We start from the raw sequence: 17,588 nt of genomic DNA on the forward strand, positions 1-17,588 counted from the left end.
ATGTCCTGCCCTTAGCACATATACCTCATGCCTTAGAATATTTCTCTCTTAGATGAGCTGTTATCAGTACATAACCCTCACTTCACTGTGTGTTAATGCTTATTCATAGTTTCATAGGAGTTTGTTGCCGTCCCCCAAATCTGACGTAAGATGCCCAATTTGCCTATTTGGACCTGTTCATATCTGTCAAGATTCAACCCTTTACCCTGATCCTGGGTGACTTTAATTTCCCAAACATAGACTGGAAGAACTACTAATGCCAGAACACAAATGCCCAGAGATTCCATGATTTTGTCAATGCAAATGCCTTGGAACAGCTAGTCCATACCCCCGACAAGAGGTGATAATATCTTGGACTTGGTATTAAACAACATGAGTAACCACTGCAGCTTCCCTACAGTATCATCATCCCTGGGAAGATCCGACCACAAAGCGGTCACTTTTGAAGTCACCATCCCCCCCCCCCCAGCTAGGATCAGACTTAAAAACTTCTCCAAAGTTGATTACAGCCTCCTGAGGGATGGTATAAACAGCTTCACAGCCCCCTCCCCCTCTGTAGGAACCAGCACCAGTATCCAGAACTACACCAAAGCAGTATACAAGCATTTATAGAGATGCATGAAATCAGAAATACCCAACAGGACTAAATCATCCTCCGCAGGGAAGAGTAAACCTGTCTGGTGGATGTATGGAATAAATAAACTCTATGACAAAAGGAAAAAATTGCTTTCCAAGACCAAGAAGGAGCAGATACCCAATTGGAAGCAATGTCTCCTTAGCCTCAACAAGCAAATAAGAGCACTAGTGAAATCCTCCAAAGCAAACTTCAAGTCCAAATTGGCTACATCTACTAGAGACAGTCAAAAGGCCTTCTTCACATATGTCTGCAACCTCAAAGGAAGTATCCAGATCTGTTCAGAACTGGTGGTCAAGGACACCACATATACAAATGCGGTAGATATAGCAAACTTACTGGCTGACAGATTCAGCGAAAACTTCACCTCTCTGACCCCCTCATCAGTAAATCAGGACATCCCCAGTACCTGCCCCCTTTCCTTTATATGTAGGGAACAGGTCATCACTGCCCTCTCAAAGGAAAAAAAAAATACAGCCTCCATGGGACCCGATAACATCACAGGCTGCATCCTACGTGAACTTAGGCGGGAACTTGCAGCACCATTAGGCACCCTATTCAACCAAAGCCTGAGTACTGGCTACATCTCAGCTGAATGGAGGACAGCCACTGTCATCCCTTTACACAAAGGTGGAGCATCCACAGATCTGGGAAATTTTAGACCCATCAGCCTAACTAGCCTGATCTGTAAGACCATGGAACAGATTATCATGGGCCTCATTAAACAAGGACATTGGCAACCTCCAAACACTTGATCCCAAACAGTTTGGCTTCATCAAGGGAAGGTCATGTCTGCTAAATTTGGTCGACTTCTTTGAGACAGTTACCAAAGCCATGGATGAGGGGAAGACGGTGCACACCGCCTACCTTGACCTGGCCAAAGCCTTTGACACTATTCCCAACTCGGGCATAATAAATAAACTCTCTTAACTAGGCATCAATCCGTATGTTACCATATGGGTAGCAAACTGGTTCACTAATAGAACCCATGTAGTCGAAATAGGGGAAGCCACTGCAGTCAGTAGACACATAACAGGTGGCGTACCCTATGGTTCGGTCTTGGGGCCTCTGTTATTGGTGATATTCTTTTCTGAGATGCATTCCAAAACCAGTGGGTTAAGGCTGACCAAGTTTGTAGATGACTGCAAGCTGGGTGCTGTCATCAATTCGCCTAGTGATGTGGACATCCTCCAAGAGGGTCTCACTCAGACAAATGACTGGTGCCAGAAACATGGCCTCAAGCTGACTACCAAAAAATGCATTTTCATCCCCTTTGGGGATAGTGATGTCCCCACAAATTATCACATTAATAACAATGCCCTAAGCATGCAATCAGTTGTGAGGGACTTGGGAACCCAGGCTGATAGCAACCTGACTTTTGACCACCATGTTGCTTCCATTGTACGGAAAGTTTTCTACATGGCCCATCTCATAAGTAAGAGTATCTCATCCAGAGTCAAGCAGGTCATAACATAACTTGACATCCCTGTATTCTTCCCTTATAAGGCTCATTATTCAGTACAACACCCCTTTTGGCGTGTACTTCGCAAAGCATGTGCAGCAGCTGGAGAGACACACAGTGGTTCCTAACCAGGAAAATCCAGAGCTTCAAACATCTACCATACACAGATAGACTAAAAGTCCTATCCCTCTACAGACCCTCATAAGATGACCTCTCTGTCTGATATAAGGCTTATACCACGACCACTGACCCACCTTTGGGACTGCTGCTGCATATTTGCAAGTAAGTCAAGTCCGACTCTCCTCGACCACCCACAAGTGTAGTCTCAACCATGTCTGTGACATCAACAAGATGGACAGATTTGTGTCCCAGTCCCTCCCCAGACTCCTGGAATAGACTCCTTCTCCACATCAAGCAGAGTACCTTTTTACCCTTTTTAGCCAACCTAGATAACTGGATGGGAAACAAAAAAAATACCCTGAGGTTCCCAATTCATCCCCTGAGGATGGAGGGATCGGGGATGGATTTGTCTAAAAACATGGGCTAAACTCTAGGCTTTTATAAGGGCCCTTGTGGACAAAGTAAAGTTGATTATGCCTGCAGTCTTTGTGAGTCCTGATGTACGGAGGGTTATCACCTGTTGAGAAGCCTGAAGTGGGACAGTTTTAAGCAAATGTTAGATTTTGCAGGATGAACCATACCTACAGCCAGTATATAGGATTGGCCTTCACCTTTTTGCCAAAGTAAATGCTCAATAGAACTTTAGTTGTTTGTATTGTTTCACATTATATTAAGATGTTTTGTTACAAAATTGTTTTATGCACCTATTAAAGGAACATTACAAAATATTTTTGTCTTAAAAAGCTCCCGACATTGGCCATTGTTTATATTTTTTTGCAGTATGCAACTTCCTAAATAAGGATTGTCTTGCATAAATAGTGACAAGTGCTAACCCTAGATATATCACAAAATAAACAAGAGGTATATTTTTAATGTTACTGAAAAACAACAGGAAATAAGATATACAAAACAAAGACAAAGAAGCACTGTACCAACCTCCTATTGTTTTTATATTTTGAAATACCACAATCAAATCTGCATTTTTGTAAGTACTTATAGCCAAAGGTGCACTAAATGAAGAAAGACTGTGTTTATGGGCAGTCAGTTGTTGTTGCTGTTGTGTCTTTCAGCTTTTCCCGGTTAGGGGTCGCCACAGCGGATCTCCGGTCCGCTAATGATTGACAGTAGATTTTTACGTGCCTTGTTGCTGGCCCTGATGCACAACCTTCAACTAAGGTATGCCCATTCACGCATGTCTCCACACAGAAGACGTTCTAGCTAAGAATCGAACAGGACAACGTCTTACTGTGAGGCGACAACACTACCGCAGCACCACCACCGCACTTAGTATAGTGAATAAAATGAAACACAAATATGTATTAACGAACTTACTACCTGATAAATGCCTGAAAAAAAAAAATTTTGTCTATAGCCTTGAAACAAACTGAAGCACTGTGATGGTCCTGCTAGCTTACAAAACACTGGCTGGTCTGCAATGTAATCTTGAAGAACAATATTTTGATTTCCCAGTCGTAAAATGTGCTTTTTGGGGTGGCAAATCCCCTACACCTTTCTTAATAGACTTTACCCATATAGCCCCCCCTCCCCCGGATTTTTATATTTTAACTCCAACATCAGAATACCTAAAAACAGTCCCAAAAAGCTGCACTGGAGCCATTCAGTTCATGATTTGCCAAACTATTATATGTTCATCATACTGATCTCTGTTGCAGTAGCCTTAGCTATATGGGTTACATCCTGCATAGTTTATAACAGCCGTCTAGATTCCAAAGTTTCAATTTGCCTTCCGTGTGTACAAACTATGTTAGCTCAAACTGAGCTGACTAAAAAGACAGCTTTGGTTGCCAAGCCCTTCAGAGCTTTCCTGCTGCCAAAGAGTACACTTCTGCTTTCAAGGATCAACTGTCGGCTCATGCTGCTCTTTTGATGAGCAGATAAGTTCCTTTTGGAGAAACAAAAATTTCCATTAAAAATGTTTGCTTTTTAATACCTTTCTGACCAGGAAAGTTATTTTTAAGCTTGGAGTTTGTTTGAGACTGTATTGTACTTTTAAACGAGAGTGCACTTTTTCCTGTCAGTTTAAAAGTTATTTAAAGCAATTGAAAACCATTTTTCTGTGGAGAAAATGTATTTATTTTAATTGTTGGGGCTGACTAAGGGTTTTAAAGTGCTTACTGTGTTCTTGTGTGAAACATTGACTTAAAAGACTTTTTAGTTTTTCCAGCTTTTGCTGCTTGTTTTCCCTTGGAAAGAGACACCATTTTCAGCTTGACCATGGAACAAATTACCAGTCCCATTGTCTGTCCTTCTTCCAGCCACAAAAAGAAAAAGTTAATCAAACAGCCTAGCAATTTGCCTCAGCTGCAGGTGGGTGACCGTGCTGTGGCCATTGTTTGTTTTTCAGACCACTCATATTTCACCTTGGATCCCTTTTGTGTAGCACCTACAGCTGCTGTAGACTGGGGGTTAGTCATGTCCTCTGTGGCTTTTGGAGTCCCCTCAATGGATAAGGGAGAGCCACTCTTGCCACTCTTGTTGGTCCTGGGAGAGGGAACAGGGAAAACTGCCCTGTGGAAACTGCTGCTGCAATTAATAACACTGTTTGCCTCACTTTCTTAAAAAAAAAAAAAAAAAAAACAGAATACTAAATATATATCTCTTGTTCCTCAAATTTCCATAGACAAGAGTAGTTTACTGGTTATGGCTCTGAGTTTTATTCAGGCTTTTGATCTTTCTTGTAAAGTGGATTATGGGACGAATACCTCTTTTACTGAATTGATTCATGATTCTGAATCTGGACTGGAAGATGAAGGGACAGATACAGAGTTTTCTCCTCAAATTTCTAATTCAGACTTAAATGAGAGCTCAATTTCTGATTCTCCCTGTGGGTATTTCTCTTTCTCTGAGATTGCTTCTAGAATATGCCAGTGTTTTCAGTTGGAAAACACTGAAGTTTCTCATTCCCTCATAAAGTACTGTGGGCTGTTATAGAATGAGTTTCTAGAACCTTCACTCATTCCTCCAGTTCTATCAGCTTTGGAGGGAGTATGTGTCACTGTCTGCAGTTTTCCTGATAGCCAGCCAGCTGTCCTTAAAAGTTAGATAGACTGTATAAAGTTCTTCAGTCTTTTAAGTTTTTTATAGACTCTTCCCAAACCTGACCTAGCAGGTATAGCTTTTGTTAATTCTACTGTTGCCAAACATTTAAATTAATTCCAATCCTACTCTTTCTGATGTGGATGGGAAGAGTCTTGATAAACATGGGAAAAAGGGTATACTTCTGTAGTTTTGATTTTCAGAATTTTTAATTGTCAGGCTTGTATTTTAAAGTTTATTCTGACTAATTGTGAAAGTATGACATGTTTTGTATGCAGTTTCTTCTTGTGAGGAAAATCTGCTTTAAATAATTTAGTTTTCTCAGTTGTAGAAGTCATTACTCATTGTTTACAGTGTGTGACTCGGTTATTAAATCATCCAGGACTATGACTACTGGTATTGTTTTGAGGATGTTTGCCTGTCAGCATTTTCAGAACCTCTCAGAAGAAGTAAAAAATGAGATTTTAAATTCTTGAATAGAAAAGGGCAGACCCTCATGAATGGAAACTAGATCAAGGGGGGTTTCCAAGGTTTGACCCATCTGTGTAGAGTTCCTTAAGCAGACCTATTTGTATCCTCTCTGAACAGTCAGCTGACAAGTTTCTGCTTCAGGGCTCCATGAAAGAAGGGTTGGAAGACAGATGCCTTTTCTTTTCTTTGGACATGAATGTTCCTGTATGCTTTTTCACCCTTTCCACTGATATCCAGGCTACTTCTAATGTTTCAGAGGAAATCTTGCAAGATAATTGTGGCCCAGGTAACAGTGGCTCTCCCTTCTTTCAAAATAGCCAGGGGTAATTACCACAAGCTTCCTCACAGAATGGATCTAATCACAAAAGATCAGGGGTGTTTAATATGCCCTGTCCCCAGTCAACTTCAGTTGATAGCCTGTATGGTAGACAGGGTCCTAATTCCCTTTAGGTACCTGTTTACTGAGAATGTGTAACAGGCATTACTGGATGCATGAAAGCATGGCACTAAACAGTCATATATTAGCCTATTCAGGGCTAGGTGTTTTCTGGTTTTACAATGTTTGTGTGAGTTCTTACTCCTCCATCAAAGTTAATTTATCTGCCATGTCAACGTGTAAGCCCATGTGTCCTCTTCTTTCAATGCATTCTCATGTCAGAATGTTTTTGAAAGGTGTTTTCCATAACAGACCTCCAAGAAAACTAGAGCCCACACTTGCTCCATTTGAATCAGCTACCCTGGCTGACTTGAGGTTCTTAACATGGAAGACATTTTTTTCTGATCGCTCTGACCTGTGTATGAAAGGTATCTGGGCTGAAAGTCAGCCCTATCTCATTTTTCACAGAAACATGGTTTCTTTGAGAACTAATCCTTCTTTTATGCTTAAAATGGTATCTGGGTTTACTTTAAGCCAAACTGTCCATTTCCTTGTTTTCTTTCCTGAACCTAAAAATGAGGGAGAAAGGATACCCCTTACCTTGGATGTCCACAGATAACTCAGGTACTGCCTTGACAGAAGTAAATCTTTCGGAATTTTGGATGAATTATTAGTTTCTCGTGAAGGTAAGAAGTGACAGCCAGTGCCAAAACAGACTATTTCCAAATGGTTGCCTAAAGGGTATCCAACCTTTTGGCTTGCTGGGGCCGCATTGAGTGAACAGAAATGGTCTTGGGGCTGCATATAAAATATAACATACAGTTACCTCTTTCGTTGCTCCGGAAGACCACAGTTGACCTCCTGGCTGTACTGTAGGTGCATTTGAACTATGAATAAATGTAATAAATGCCTAATATTTGCCTTAAAATTCTAATTCTCATTCTAATTCTAAAATCTAACAGTTAACTCTAACATCTTAGCTAATATATCTATATATATATATATATATATATATATATATATATATATATATATGTGTTTTTTTTTTTACAAATAAACAGATATTCACTACAGCACTAGCATTTCTCAGTGGGAAAACCATTCCAGCAGTCCAGCTATGTAAAATGTCAACATCAGCAGTCCTACAATACTATAATCCACAAAAATAACCCAACTCACCCAAACAAATAACTGGTGCCAGAAATATGGCCTCAAGCTAAATGCCAAAAAATGTATCATCATCCCCTTTGAGGAGAGTGATGTCCCCACAAATTATCACATTAATAACAATGTTGTAAGCACGCAATAAGTCGTATGGTACTTGGGCACCCAGGTTGATAGAAACCTGACTTTTGACCACCACGTTGTCTCCGTTGTAAGGAAAGTTTTTTACATGGCCCACTTCATTAGTAAGGGTATCTCATCCAGGGACAAGGAGGTCATAATCCCTGTATTCTTCCTTTACAAGAGCCATTATTGAGTGCAATGCCCCTTTTGGCATGTGCCTCAGCAAAACACCCTGCCAAAAGAAAGACTACAACCATTTCTGACAAAAAAGGTCAAAGGACTAAGTTCACTATGTTATCCAAACAGACTAAAAAGCTTCTTGCTTTCCTCTGTCTCTCACTGGCCCCTATAAATGTCATCATTGGCTTGCTTTCCAGGCTAAGAAAGATCCTGCCTTAAGAGACTTCCTCTACCTCAGAAATACTGGTTATACTTAAAACGCTCACTACCACAGCCTTCACTGCAACATAAACAAGCCACTTTTTATGGACAGGTTCTTGACACAAAAACCTTCAACTTCTGTAAAAAGCTCCTCTCGTTATCAAACAATGTAGTTCAGCAACACGATGGCTGGATAGATAGCCATAAATGTAGTCCTTGGGTAAGTAGCATAGCCTTCATCAAACCAGATGGAAAATCCATATACTAACCTTTCCCAGCTGGATGGCTAAGATCTAATATTGGTTACTCAAGTCTAGTTGCCCAAGAAGAGGGGCATGTTTAACTAAGAATTCCATTTGCAAAATTATATTCAGTTGTTGTTGGGTCTTTCAGCTTTTCCCGGTTAGGGGTAGCCACAGCGGAACTCCGGTCCGCTAATGATTGGCAGTTGATTTTTATGTACCAAGTTGTCAGCCCTGACGCACAACCTTCAATGAAGGCACGCCCATTCACGCATGTCTCCACGCAGAAGACGCTCTAGCTGAGAGTCGAACCGAACAGCGTCTTACTGTGAGGCGACAGTATACATATTAAATCTCTCTCTCTCTTACACACACACACACACACACACACACACACACACACACAAAAAGCCCCTACTTGTAAAATAGGCAACCTCAGTAATCGCATGACACCCACTCACTGAATGAAATTGTCTGGAAGTCAAAATATCTGAAAAAAAAAATCATAATAGAGATGGATTCATCCATGTAATTTCCCACCACCAAAAGGTCCATCAATAAATCAACAAACAACTGCTCGGCAAAAAGTAATTCAATAAGAAAACCATAAACTATAATGCTACATAGTGGTGTAAACATATAACTTGTGTCAATCCCCAGGTTAATCCATACCAAAAGATTGTTTCAGAGCTTCAGCTATGTACAAACAGCTTTCTCCTAAAAACTTTACTCATTGATATTTGCCTTGCTGTAATTATAACTGTAAAAAAAAATGTTTTTAAGTTTATTCTGTACCTCAATGTTTCTCACTGTTGCGAAATGTAATCTCTGCCATATTGTATGAGTACTACATCCATAATTTGCTGTCTCTCTCTCTCTTTCCTGTATTGTATTATATTGTTTTGTGTTATTTTTGGAGCTTTTCTCCCCGGGCCTGCGCTGAAAATGGACCTGTGTCCAGTCGGACTTTCCCGGTAAACAAATATAAAATTAAATAAAATAAATAAAAATAAACTTCCCTCCAATCTAAAGCCATTTGACATTTAGACATTTTAATTTGTGCAGAAGTTACTCACAGATTGACAGTTTACTGAGCTGTAATGCTGACCTTCGCTTTTGAAAAAAACAAATTCCCAGACTTTGTCAATAGCTCAAAGTGTAAAGAGAATTATTTATTTATTATATATTTATTTATTTTTGGAAAACATCTTTAAAACTGTTAAATTGATTACACACCCAGAAACACAGAAAAGTTATTGTGATTATGTAAACCACAGACTGCTGCAAGAAATCAAAGTCACATGCTTATGTCCAAACAGATGAATCATACCTATCAATTCCAAAAGAAGTAAAGTAGCTTAATAAGGTTATTTGCAAGGTTACATGGCAGTTTATATTGGAAATAAGCAGAGATATTAAAAGGCTCTGTTTTTCATAATTATGCCGAAAAGTCTTCCAAGGTAAATACAACTTCTGATTTAGTATGGAACCATACCTCTCAACCTTAGAGCAGGAAATCTGGACAAAGCGAAAAATAAAAGTGGGACACAGGCCCAAAAATAGTTATGCATCACATACACCATTGAAACAACTGTAGCTGCAAACATTATACTTCACTTATAATCTTTCTATCCCATTATTATATATGGCTCATTCAGTCCTGCCTTCTTTTGCATTAAAGAAAACCATGCTTTGAAATGACAAATGCATTAAAAATAATAAATAAAACACATTGCATCAACATCCTGCAACTTCCTACCTGCAAGCAACCACAGAGCTTTCACTGAAGCTAGAGCTGCTTGTTTCCCCAGAATGATAGCTGTCCCTAATTAAGTCTAATGGTATACAATCTACCAGTATCTGGACTACCTGAAATAAATGAAATTATGGCCTGTAAATTGAAAGTACACTTTGTTTAATTAAACTATATTTCAAAGCCCATTTACTATATTTTTCAGTGACATCCCAGTATCCATTTCCAGGTCACTTTACAAGACATTGGCAGTGGTAGACTTGGCATCCTTCAGAACCCCACAGGCCCACGCTAATACACTGTCCATTAAATGTAAATATCCATCCACTGTAAATGGCAAGAAGCTATGTCTTAAAAAATCTACTTCTGGCATGCGTACCCAAGTATTAGGTTTTGAAACAAAGAAACATATTCTCCACAGTCTGCAAGGCTCTGTCTTTAATAATCATCTACTGTTGCAGCACTCCCAACACATAAGCACACACATACACACTAAAATCCCCAACATTTAAAAAATGACATTGTGCCCACTTGATTTGCCAGTATTGATGATCCGCCAAAGCTATGCTTACTGTTGTCCAATCTACCACTGCTTAGAACCCACCAATGAAAAAACAGTACTAGCACTAGGTGCTTTTTTGTTTGTCTGAAAAAACAATACAACTTTATATGCTACAGTCCCACATAGTCAGTCCACTACTGACCCATTAACCCTAGGCTGCTGTCTCATTCTTACTCCCTGGAACTGCATTACCTTGGATGACTACTTTTATTTCCTAAGCAAAAGACACAAATTGGAAGATGATGCAAAAATCCAGACATTCTTTGAAAATCCATACAGTTAAGAGGTATGAGTTCATGTTCAATACAATACTCTCCCTGTCAGGAAAGCCGCAATTTAATGAAAGTGTACTCTTAATATGTGATGTATTTGTGAGCTAACATGTTTGTGTTCAGTAGGTAGACTGATCATTGTTAGCCTCTTTGTGCATGCGTCTCTCTCAGTCATGCACACATATACACACATACACACACACACTCTTCTTCTACTTTCACACACACAATTCTGCTTTCATGCATGCACTCACTCACTCCATACTTACCTATTAACACAGGTAATTGCTGTCCCTTTCAAAGGCAACAGTGACAAATCCATACATGAGTCCCTCTTCAGCGAGAACACACACTCACACACACACACTGATTGTTTGGCGCAAAATAATGGCGTAAACACACTGACCCTTTTTTGGCTCAAAAACAAAACTAGAAGGGTGCTTTGGCACATGCACACACCGACATTAGCATTACAGGTCATGGGAGCGAAAAACACAAAACAAAAAAAGTGTTTTGGGGCATGCATACATCGATGTTGCAGTTAGAGGTTGAGGGCCGCATGGAAGAGCTCTGAGGGCCGCAGATTGGACACGTCTACCTAAGACTATTACCTTTTGTTATACTCTCCACAGCAAAACTATTCCAGGCAGGATCAATGCCCTCTCTAACATGGCCTTGGCTTCATCCATGTTTTTGGAAAGTGTCGGATTCTAGGAGTATTGTAGAAGCTGCTACTTGGTTCTCTGTACATACTTTTACAAAGCACTCTAAGCTTGATTCCTTCTCTAGGTTTAGATCAGGCTTTGCTATGACCATTGTCCAGGGGCTTCTGGACTCTTCTCCTTCCACCTCCCAAGTGTAGTAAGCTAGGGTAACTACCCATATAACTAAGGCTACTGCAGCAGTGATCTAGATGATGAACTTACTATAGTTGTGTAAGTAAACTTACCATAACAGTAGATATTTGAATGATCACTGCTGCAGTAGCTGCTCCCTCCCTCCTTATTTGTTTTTGCGTGCTGTTTATGCCACAATGTGGACATTTAATTTTTGTTATTCCTAGCATTGCCCTTTCAGGGCCCAGCATTCCTCTGTCTGTTGGAAATAAAGCTCTGAATGGGCTTGGTGCCCAAACCTGTCTTTTTACTCACTCAGCTTGACCTGACTGATGATTTGGGTGTGTGGAAGGTGCCCTGAAGCTTTGGAAGCTGGCTGGCTGTTATATATCCTTGGCAGGATATAATGCATATAGCTAAGGCTACTTCAGCAGTGATCATTCAAACATCTGCTGTTATGGTAAGTTTTAGACAACTGTACTGTCTAATAACGAGAAGATGGAGTAAAATAAATACATGTATTTAATTGCAAAGTGCCCTTAGTCTAGCTAGCTGCTTGATGCAGGGGAACTACACTCCACTTATTGGAACTTTTATTTGAAAAATTACGTTTTTTTTTTTTTGAGTAACTTTATACATATATTAATGTTTAGGTGCAGAAGAAAAGAGGGATAAAGAGCAAGGAAGAAAAATGCAGATTGATTATTCTTATGGAGTTCAAGAAGAAATTGATGGGTAAGTGTAACTTGTCATGCTACTATACTGAGAAGTGCACTTCACAGTTTCACTTTTTCTGTGGGCAGATACATCCAGCTATACAATGCAATGATATTTCATACCTGAGATAACAACTGTGACTGTGTTTGCCTCTGTACATTCTCTTATGTAGTTGTGGAAGTAAAAAAAATGGCCAAGCTCCTCATATATAACCTATATAGTGTCTATAATCAATGTGAATATTTGCTCTGAGGCGGGTCACTATAATTGATAGTAATTCCATGATGATTATATCCCAGGTAATTTATAAAATCTGAATTAGGTTATTAAATTTTGCTTGTTTTACATGAGTTCTTTCAGTGAAGAAACCAAGCTCACCTGATTGGTGGTTTTGTCTGACTTTTAATTTAACTTCAGTATTGTCAGCTTGCACTACTTTTTAAAGTTTGTGTTTTTGGCATATGGTAATCTCTTTTATACTCGTTGTGGATGTAATAAATATTTTATATTTTTTTGGTGTGAGCCCTTATTTGGTGATTCCTGCAAATTTTTTTGCTGTTTGTGGTTTTTGTTTGGTTCGCAATCATCTCCTTTTAGTGGTTTTAATCTTTTTTATATGGAAGAGAAGTATGTGGAAGAAATTATCCCACTGTCTGTTGTCATTGCCACCATGGTTGCATTCAGTGTCACCACTTCTCACTGTTTTCATTCACTTATATTTACATTATACAATGACCCCCCATTAAATATTCAAAAACGTGCAAGCTGATTGGTCAGTGTGCACGTTGTAAATTAGAGTTATAGTAATGGAAAAAGGTCCGGTCGCCCAGACTTTTTTCCATTACTATAACTCTTTTTTTTACAGCAATGGAGAACGCAAGATCTCCGTTGCTTCACACTGTCTCGCTATGTTAAACGAGTTTAACATAGCGAGACAACTATAAAAAAGCAATAGAGATTCTCCGTTGCCTTTTTGAAAGCTGTCTCGCTATGTTAAACTCATTTAACATAGTGAAACAGTTTTTAAAAAGCAATGGAGATCTTGCTTTCTCCGTTGCTTTTTTCAAAACTGTCTCGCTATGTTAAATGGGTTTAACAGAGCGAGACAGCTTTAAAAAAGCAACGGATATTCTCCATTGCTTTTTTTAAAGTTGTCTCACTATGTTAAACTCATTTAACATAGTGAAACAGTTTTTAAAAAGCAACGGAGATCTTGCTTTCTCTGTTGCTTTTGCCCACAGCTCTGATGCACTGAGTAGGCATGCGCAGTACATCAGAACTGCCGCAGAATGCCAGACAGCTGCGGAAGGGCAGCAAGGAGGCACTATACAATGTCATTATTTAAGAAAAGTAATTTTTTTTTTTTCTTAAATAATGTCATTGTATAATAGCAATAACCAACTTCTGGTGTGTAATGTTGATTTACCCACGGTTGGCTTTGTTTGGCCACTCGGGCTTCGCCCTTGTAGCCAAACCACACCAACAGTGGGTAAATCCAGCATTACTCACACCCAGGCGTGGGTTATTGCTATAGTCTTCCTGTGCATTCTACTCAGTAATGTAATGCATTTTCTACCTTTATGAATTTTGATTGAGCTTTTGTGTGATTTCTTGAATATGCTCATTTAGAAACCTCACATTTTGCTACCACGACCTTCCCTCTGTGTTGGTCACCATCCTAAAAATACAAATGTTTGCATACGCACACACAGTTTTTGTTATTACAGCATAGTCAATAAGGTTTTAGTAACCATTCACAACCAATTCTGTGTAGTTCATTTTCTTGTAGCTGCGCTGAAGTGCCATCTTTCTATGTTCATTCAGATTGTGTCTTTTTGTTTTTGTACATGTCTTTTTTAAAATATGGTGTCCTGTTATGAACTCTGAACTTCTTTGAGGTTTTTGAATGTTTCTTTCACATCTGCAGTCTGCCTTCTTTCTTCAGACTGTACATATTAAGCTTATCCAATCATTCAGTGGCTTCTGGTATGCAATGTGCTTATTTTTTTTACCCTTCTATGAACTTTCTATATCCTATTACATCCATGTGATGATGAGATTCTCAGAACTGCAAATGATGAATGTTCTAGATGGGCTCATACCAAGTGCCCATGGGGGAGGGGGCTACCAACTTCTTATTTTCTAGCAATAGTGCCTTTTCCTATGTACCTACTTCCCCTGCTGCTTGTTAACATTGCTTGCTTATTTTTAACATAACATGATATGATTAACCCACCCAGTTATCAACACTTAACTTGAAGGAGGATAAGGTTTTATACTGTTTAACATGCAGGTCAGATTTATACTACACGCGAGAAATTCTTTGAGTAATAAACCTATCCTTCCAAGAAGTCCTACTTATGCTGAAATGTAAGTTCAGAGTTTGAAGTGAGTTTCCTACCATTACCAGTCTGTTTAAGGTGGGGAAAACCTAATAAACTAGGGACTTTCATAGGCCAAAAGTCAAGACAAAGTTCGGCATATAGGAATCTTCATGGGATGAAAAAAAGTGAAAGACCTTTTAATCTGTCCAGATAGCTGAGGGAGCCCAGCTCTATTGATTTTCTTGGTTAGGAAATGCTGAAGTCTGTGGAGCTGGCCAGGATACATTTTTGGTAAGATGCAAATCAGTTGGAGCATTATATTTGGTAAGTAGAGTAATAAGGGAGGAGTGTAGAGAAACTAAGACCTGTATAGATCTTGAGAATTTATCTTTGCTAATTAACTGGACAATTAAAAAAATCTTGACTTGATGGTCAAAGAACAGCATATTGTTGACAACGTTACCTGAATCTCTAATAATCTATTGACCTTAACTGGCTTTCCACGTATGTGATGATCACTGAGAAAGGCTTGTTTTGCAAATGCATCTGTGATCAGTACACCAGGTGCTGTTTCTGTCTAGCCCTTCATGTAGAATATAGTAGTCTGTGGGAGAATCAGTAATGACATCCAGTTTGCAGCCAACCATTAGCTTGGTCAGCCATAAACTTTGTTCATCTGTCTTTACATTAGAGAAGTAGATGCTAAAGAGAAGGAGACCCAGCATAGAGCCATGGGGTGACTCGAATAGTCACTGATGTATTAGATGAGAATGTCCATATGATCAGAGATACAATTGGAAATCCTTTGACTATAGGGGTTAACATTTAAGTTAGTATGATTATCAGTATGCCTTCATGGGAATTGTATACATGCTTAACACTAGAGGCATGGTCGGAATGACCCATTCTGCGCCATCAGTCACACCTTCAAAAAGTCAAGCAAATTAAACAGTTAAGACCTGCTCTTCTCAGAACCATACTGACTAGGATGAAATGTTTGTAAATTACCAAGTTCACTGTTGATGAGATTGACTAGCTAAGACTGACTTAATTTTACAGATAATACTGGTGTGGCTAACAATGATAATTTTTAGGGCCAGTTACAACACCAGCCTTTTTTTTTAAACAAGCAATGTTTTTATTGAATTATCACTTATGATACTGCCAATTATACATTTATATATATGCAAACAAACCATGTTGACATATTTTCAGTTGCAAACATTAACCAGTTGCAACATCACCCTTATGCTGAGACATGCAACTGCTCCTCTCCAGAGCTCAGGGTCATGGCCTGTAGAGAGGCTAAGATTAAAAATCTTATTTTGTGCTAGGAACAAGGCAACCTGGTATATTGTTTTGGACCCCTGGAGCTGTTGTTTTTAGTTTTGGTAATAACTTCCAGAATCTCACCCATAATGATAATGGGATGAGTAATGTTAAAAGATTTAATGAGAGAGGCACTGGGGTGTGAGGGAGGGGACATTGTGAGCTAAATTTGTCAGCCATGACATTTTCTATGGCTATATTATCAGAACAGGTAGTGCCATTCATTTCTCATTTTGTTGCATCACTGGGAATTTTATTCTAATACTCCTAACAAAGTTGATTAAAACCTTGTGATTATTGTTCAAAGAGTTAGCTATCATCACATCATAATCAGTCTTATTCTTCTTAATGATCTTTTTTTAAGACTCTGCAGATCTGTGTATACGTCTTTTGAATGATAGTAGAAAATATTTTATGCAAACCATGTAATTTTTTCCTCCTGTTATAAAGTTTGTTTATCTGAGAGTTCCACTGCAGAAGTTTATCCTGAATTGTACATCATCATTATGCTGACAGGTACTGACTTGTCTCTGCATTGGATAGGGTTGCCGCCTTTCGTGGTGGCTGAAGCCAGGCCAAGGCAACACCCCCTAGTATCTCCTCATAACCTGCCCATCTCCTCTCCCCACCCACTTTCTACCCATTTCATTACATCGTGTTCATGTCAAGGGGAGGAGCCACATCCTCTTTTCCTGGTTTGTGATGCTTTTTTTTTTTTTTTTTTTTTTTTAACAGAACAGCATAGTAAGTTTGCCAATTTAAAAGACTCTGATAGTTTGTTTTTTTGAAACAGAATAATGGAGTTTGTACAGTGTTTTCTACTGCAGTGGACTACTGGACAATTGATTTGATTTCCGGATAGTCCAGTAAAAAAAATGGATAGGTAGAAACCCTACCATTGGATCAAATGGCAACAAGAAATGTTATGACGTGTAATGACTTTAGAGATTGGGTCAGCAAGGGGTAAAGCACTGTTGAAATTCTTAAAGCCCTCAGATAGGGGAAATGAGGTTGGCTTTAGTTCCTAAATGTAGCTCAGTCTGTTGGGCAGTTTGGTACAACTTCTGCTTCTTTGTAGCCAGCTTGGATTGGTGCTAGTGTTTGATCCTGGTGAGACAAGGAACACTGAGATGTTAGTTCCTGACAGTCTGTGATTGGACAGTGTGTGTGTGTGTGTGTGTGTGTGGGGGGGGGCTTCCATCACTGGTCTGGTTTTAGAATATTGTGCAGCTTAGTTCTCTTACACTGAGCTGATGTACATACTGTCCAGGGTATCTACCAGGAGTAACAAGCTTACAGATCCATAGAAAATTTGGGACAAGATTACTGACCACCAAAGACCCTGTTACCTGCTTGTTAAGAACCAGCTTGGGATTAGAGCTACTGGTGACAGAAGGAAGAAAGGGTCATTGATTACCAACTAAGTACAGCTGCTGTGAACCCACTGCTAGTAGTCAGGTAATAACCAGTAGGTGAGTCACCACTTTTTATTATACTTGACTAACCTAGTGATTGGTTAAATTAATGAGTTGTTTTGCTGAAATTAGTCATCCTTTTGATGGCAGTAGAAGGTTCCCAGGCTAGTAGAGCTATTACTTGCTGCTGAAGCTAAATTCTAGTGGCTTGCTATTAGTTGCTGTGCTTGAGCATTTTGTTGCTTATTTGTGTTTGTAGCAGGCTTTATTATCCCATCATTCTTTTCTACCAGTGCATTCATTTTAAGTTACAGTCTGTCTGCTTTTGTTGTATTTGTTTCCCAATGTAT

The 17,588-nt window shown here is 39.3% G+C and overlaps 1 protein-coding gene across 1 annotated transcript in view; it reads left to right on the forward strand.

Moving 5' to 3' along the window:
• Window positions 1-12,111: 12,111 nt before the first annotated feature.
• LOC122797094 overlaps window positions 12,112-17,588 on the forward strand; it is a 625,096-nt gene continuing 619,619 nt past the window's right edge. Inside the window, exon 1 of the mRNA XM_044065887.1 lies at window positions 12,112-12,188. Coding sequence (XP_043921822.1) covers window positions 12,145-12,188 — 44 coding nt within the window. The 5' untranslated portion in view covers window positions 12,112-12,144. The remainder of the gene's footprint in view (window positions 12,189-17,588) is intronic.

Source organism: Protopterus annectens, chromosome 3.part0, assembly GCF_019279795.1.
Source record: "Protopterus annectens isolate FY-2018-M chromosome 3.part0, PAN1.0, whole genome shotgun sequence".
NCBI lineage: Eukaryota > Metazoa > Chordata > Ceratodontiformes > Protopteridae > Protopterus > Protopterus annectens.